This window comes from Pediculus humanus, genomic scaffold (assembly GCF_000006295.1).
Source record: "Pediculus humanus corporis 1103172107647 genomic scaffold, whole genome shotgun sequence".
Taxonomy (NCBI): Eukaryota; Metazoa; Arthropoda; class Insecta; order Psocodea; family Pediculidae; genus Pediculus; species Pediculus humanus.
The window spans coordinates 61,138-66,789 of NW_002987257.1; the positions used below are offsets into that span (position 1 = coordinate 61,138).

A 5,652-nucleotide genomic window follows, 5' to 3' on the forward strand; every position below is an offset into this window, starting at 1 on the left:
CGTAGATTTAATTTTTTTTATTGGCCTATGTGACCTCCTCGTTTGTAATTAACCCACGCAAAACAATACACCGCCTCTTTCTCTCTCTCTCTCTCGTACCTTTATACCTATTTTGATCAATCTGAAATCGCAACCTTTGTTGCATATTTTTAATTGCATTAAAAAAAAAATTCCTCAACTTTTTTTTTTTCTCTTCAATGGAATAGTTTTAATAAGTTTCAAAATATTATTATTATTATTATTATTATTAATATAAATAAATTAATATTATTGTTATTGTTTTTTTTACTCGTAATAATTACATAATTAAATAAATTATTAATTTAAAATGAAACAAAATAATAATAATAATAATTATTATTTTTTTAATTAATTAATTAATTATTATTGCGTTGGATAAAAACAGAAAAGTTTCCAGTTGTGGATTTAATTGATTTTTAAATTAATTGGGTGATCGTTCGAGATATCGTTCGAGAATTATATAAATGAAAGGATCGAAATGGCGTTCTACTTTTCTTTTTTTTTTTTTTTAATATTTTTTCTACTTTTCATCATCATCATTATTATTACTTTTTGTTTCGAACTACCATAGAGATTTATTTAACCAAAAGAATCTTAATTTTATTATGATATTATTATTATTATTATTATTACGATTGTCGAGTTTGTAAATAATATTTGCTGTCGTTAATCTTTTTTTTTGAAACGATTGCATTTGCTATCGTCAACAAATAATATTGAATGAAAAAAGATGAATAGCAAAAAAAAAAAATCGATTACGTGAAATTTTTTTAATTTTATTATGTAAAGTCAAAGGATTTTATATTGATTCATTTTTTCCTTTGTTAGATTTCAAAAAACAAGAAAAAAGATAAAAACACAAAGTTCATGTTTTTCAAAAGTTTTATGTTTTATGTTTTTGTTTTTTCTATTGATTGTTTTGTTAAGGTTTAACAAACAAAACAACAAAAACAAAAAATGTTGAAATGAATTTTTTTTTTTTTACGAATTTACACGCGTAGCCAATTAATAATTTTTTTTTTTTAATGTTTGACGTCACGAAACCTTATTATTATTATTATTATCAACGTATTAAAAAAAAAGAAAAAGTTTCTTTATTTTTTTCTTTTCAGCAAATGTCAAAAAATGGGGCCCCACGGACGGAAATTAAGAAAAAAAAAAATTTAATCGATACCACGTGGCAAACGCCCCATTTCGTGATAAATTTTATTGTTTGTTGTTTGTTGTCGTCGTGGGGGTATCCATAATTTTTTAAAATAAATTTCTAAACGGATATACCAACACTTCCGGTATAATAGTTAATAATAATAAATTGATTTGTTTTCAGGTCTCAGGGTCAAATGTTTGCACATGAAGAAGAAACGCCGAAATCGTGTTGCGGGGTTGTCGTTACGCAAACAGTTTCAATTCGTTGGTTTATTGTTATGATATCGTTTGTTGGAATTTGTTGCGTGATTGTTGGTACAGTTTTAGGAGCCATGAAAGCAAGCGGTAGAGAACATTTAACAGTATCGCTTTTAATGATAGGTAAGTAAAAAAAAAAAAAATTTCAAATCCTTCTTTCCCCCTTTCCCCCTTTTCTCCCCTTCTCTTCCTACTCCTTTTTTTTCAACGTACAAAATTTTCTTTTTTTATCGCACCGAATAATAATAATAATAAATTTTTATCGGATTTGTTATTATTATTATTATTTTTTGTGTGTCAAAGGAAAACTATTTTTTTTTTTTTTATCTTCATCTTAAATGTATAATATAACAAGGGCACGTAGTAGTATATACACGCACACGCGCACGAAAACGATAATAAAAACGTTTTTAATGGGCACGGTCGGCGAACGTGGCAGCAGAAGATCGAGTTTTTTTTTTTTTTTTTTTTTTAATCGTTATATTCATCTTCATTTATGTTTAGTTCGTGGTTTGAGTATTTTCGACGTCGTCGTCGTTCTCTCATCGTCCGCCACGGCCACCTTTTTTTTAATATTTTAATCTGATTAATGGAAAAGATTTTAAATAAATAAATAAAAAGGAAAAAAAAAATTCTCTTCTCCGAGATTATATTAAATTAATTAAAATAATAATAATAATGATGATAATAATGATGATGATGATGATTATAAGCGAAAAAAGGACGAGGAAAATCTTTTGGCATTTTTTTTCTATACGTTATACGAATTTAAATATTAAAAAAAAGAAAAAAAATTTTATTTTTCACTACAACGACGACGATGATGATAATGATAATAATATTTATTTATATTAAAAAAAAAAACCAAAAAACCAACTGAGAATGAAAAAAAAAGAAAGAAAGATTTACGTTTGCTTTCATAAAGTTTTATTATTATTATTATTACTTTTTAAAAAGTCTTTCACTTGGGAGTTACGACTTTTCACGCAAACGGTGAAAATTTATTTTATTTATTATTATTATTATTATTATTATTATTATTATTATTATTATTATTATTATTAAAACTCGGTTCGCGAAAAAAAACGTATTTTGTATATTTTTTACACACGAAACGACGTAAATAAATTTACATTAAAAAATAAATAAATAAATAAAACGGTTTGTCTACGATTAGTTAAATATTAAACGATTCGTGTGGTTGTTGTTGTTGTAGTCACTGACGTTGCGGTTGTTGTTTTTAGTTAGCTCGAATTAAAAAAAAAAAATTTGACTTTCTTTGGTTTTTAATTTAAATTCTCTTTCGAATTTTTTTTTTTTTTGGTTAAATTTCACATGACGAAAAAAAAAACTGGAAACGAGTGTTAAATGCTTTCACATAAGTTAAACATACGCGAGTAATATAAACTTAAAAGTAGATTTTATTTATTTTTAATTTGTAATCGATACTTTTATATTATTAGTATTGATAAAAGAGAAAATCATTATTATTATTATCAATTAATTAATAATTAAATATTTCTAATTGTATAATCGGATGCCATCTTTTTTTGTTTGCTAAACATTTGAAAAATGGCGGCAAAAATCGATTATTTAAAATAATTTTAACGTTTTTCCCGTTCGATTTTTAAAAATAAAACGAATAAAAATAATAATAATAAAAAAAGTCAATTTCGCCATTTTATTTTATCTTATGCCGGCAATATTGTTGCCAACATAACGATTATTACACTTAATTATATTTTTGTTTGAAAAAAAAAGAAAATTTTTACGACGACTTTTATTTTTTAAAAAAAAATTGAAATATTTGTCTGAAAAAAACATTTAAAAAAAATTTTTTTATTGTTTTATAAATTGGATTAATTTTTAATTTTTTTAAAGGAGTTTCAAAGGAAAAAAAGAAAAAAAAGGAAAAAAAGGATGGATAAAAAATAAGAAAAAGAAAATACGTCGAAATTAATTTGATGTCGTTTAAAAAGAAAAAAGAAAAAGAAAGAAAATTTTCAAAATCGATTTCCCATAAAAAAAAAAAAAAGAAAATAGCAGAAGATAAAGAAAAAAAATTAAGTTTATTAAAATAAACAAAGTTTTCTGCTACCACGTGTATTATTTTTTTCAAACTTAAATCTCTGCAGAAAGAAAAATTAAGGGTTATGATGATAATGATTATTATTATTAATAATATTTTTTTTTTATATATGACTTTTAACTAAGTTTTCCTCATTATTATTATTATTATCATTCTTTAATGTGCTTCAAAAAAAATAAAAATAAAAAAAATGTTTTTCTTTCTTTCTTTTTTTTTTATGACAAAATAAAAAACTCAGGGAAAATAAAAAGTTTTTCTTTTTTTTTCTTTTTTTAATAGTTAATTTATTCTGGTTTGTTGTATGAAAAAAAAAAAAATTTAAAATATTCGGCTTTTGTAATAATTCATGAATTTTTTTTCTTTTTTTTATGGAGTTAATGGCTCCTGAAAGAGAAAAAAAAGAAAATTATTTAACGGATGTTTAGTGAAAATATTTTACATCAAAAATTTCACGGTTGTGAAAATTGAAAATAAAAAAAAAATTATATACAATATAAGTATATGTATAATGCAAAAAATATTGAATTTTATTCTTTCGGAACTTTTATTATTTTCAAAAAAAAAAAAACCGTTACGTGTATTTTTTTTCCGTGCGTGTGCGTGCGTGCGTGCGTGCGTACAAACACGAAAAAATTGATTAAAAATAATAATTTCCTATTATTATTATTATTAAATCCATTTTTTTTTTCTATTAAAATTATTTTTATTATTTAATGCTTTTACCTTTTCCTCTCCCCCCTCTCTCTCTTTCTCTTTCTCTCTGTTAAAAGCGTTACTACCAACTATTGCAAAATAAAAAGAATTAATATTTGTGAAATTATAATATTGCGAAACGTATTTATTTTCTTATTACTGCCACGTATATTCATAATGATAATAATAATTAATAATTTTTGATTTATTTTTCAGGTGTTGGTATCGTTCTTGTAACTGTTAGCGTTGTGGCGTGGCGTTTAACGTCACAGGATGCTTCTTCGTGTCGATCCATGCTCGGTTTGGGTGGCGGTGACGATTCGTCAAACGAACCGAATCAAAGATTCGTTCCGAGAATGCCACCAAGTTACGGAAGGCCGCATCATCCCTATGCTGGTGCGTAAACATTTTATTTATTATTATTATTATTAAAATATGAACTGGTTAATAAATAAAATTGTATTATTATTATTAATATTGCAGCGATGATGTATCCGGAATTTCAATACAGGCCACCTCCTCCGTCATATCAGGCCAGCATGCAAGAATATAGATTAAGATTATTATTATTGGAAAGGCCAAACGATACCGGAAATGGATTGCAAGCAACGATGTCGCCACCTCCAACTTATAGATCTCAAGCAGGAAGCACGTTAGGGTTGAGGTACCAAAAATAAATAAAAAAACGTTTTGAAAAATGATTTTACTTCTATAAAAAAAAAAAAAATTATTTTTAAGGGCTCCGGCATTTTGCAGAAGTTTGCCACAATCTGAATATAGTCATCCTCCAAGTTACCGAAGTCGTACGAGTTCGACAAGGCCAACATTAGATCCGAACGGGGAACCATTAAGTTCAGTTAATCACAGTAGGAATTCATCATTATTAAGCCATGTGAGCGATCAAAACGGAAATGTATCTCAGGCTGTTGTTAACGTCATTAGCGTCGTCGGTAAATATATTATTTTGATTTTTATAATATCCGGAAACGTTCAAAATCCCAATGCAATCATCATCATCATCATCATTATCATCACTATCACCATATATTTCCTTGTTTTTTTTTTAAAGGTAATCCTGTTGATTTGCATCGGGGCGATACGGATTTACAAATAGACAGTATAAAATTAGGAGTTAACGAAGAAGTGCCCATTCCTCCTCTTCGAATGCTTTTGAACAAGGGTAAAAGGTCACCGACAACGTCATCGGATGATACAAAATCTGATAATGTTAATTTAGTTACGATAGTTACTGTGTCTGATAATAATAACGCAACGCCAAATAGAGACCATTCCGTTGAAAGTGACGTTTTAGCTCATTTGTGATTATTATTATTATTATTATTATTATCATTTTCATCATCATTATCATCATCTTCATCGTCGTCATCATTATCATTATCAATTACATTATTTGTTTGTTAATACTGCCACTCGCATAAGACTAA

The 5,652-nt window shown here is 26.1% G+C and overlaps 1 protein-coding gene across 1 annotated transcript; it reads left to right on the forward strand.

The window, feature by feature from the left end:
* Positions 1 to 751: 751 nt before the first annotated feature.
* Positions 752 to 5,652, forward strand: Phum_PHUM270210 (uncharacterized protein; the record flags this gene model as incomplete). The annotated part of the gene is made up of 7 exons (XM_002426701.1): positions 752 to 780; positions 1,349 to 1,548; positions 4,424 to 4,603; positions 4,691 to 4,871; positions 4,964 to 5,073; positions 5,277 to 5,507; positions 5,648 to 5,652. The coding sequence occupies 7 exons, from the start codon at positions 752 to 754 to the stop codon at positions 5,650 to 5,652; spliced, it is 936 nt and encodes a 311-aa protein (XP_002426746.1).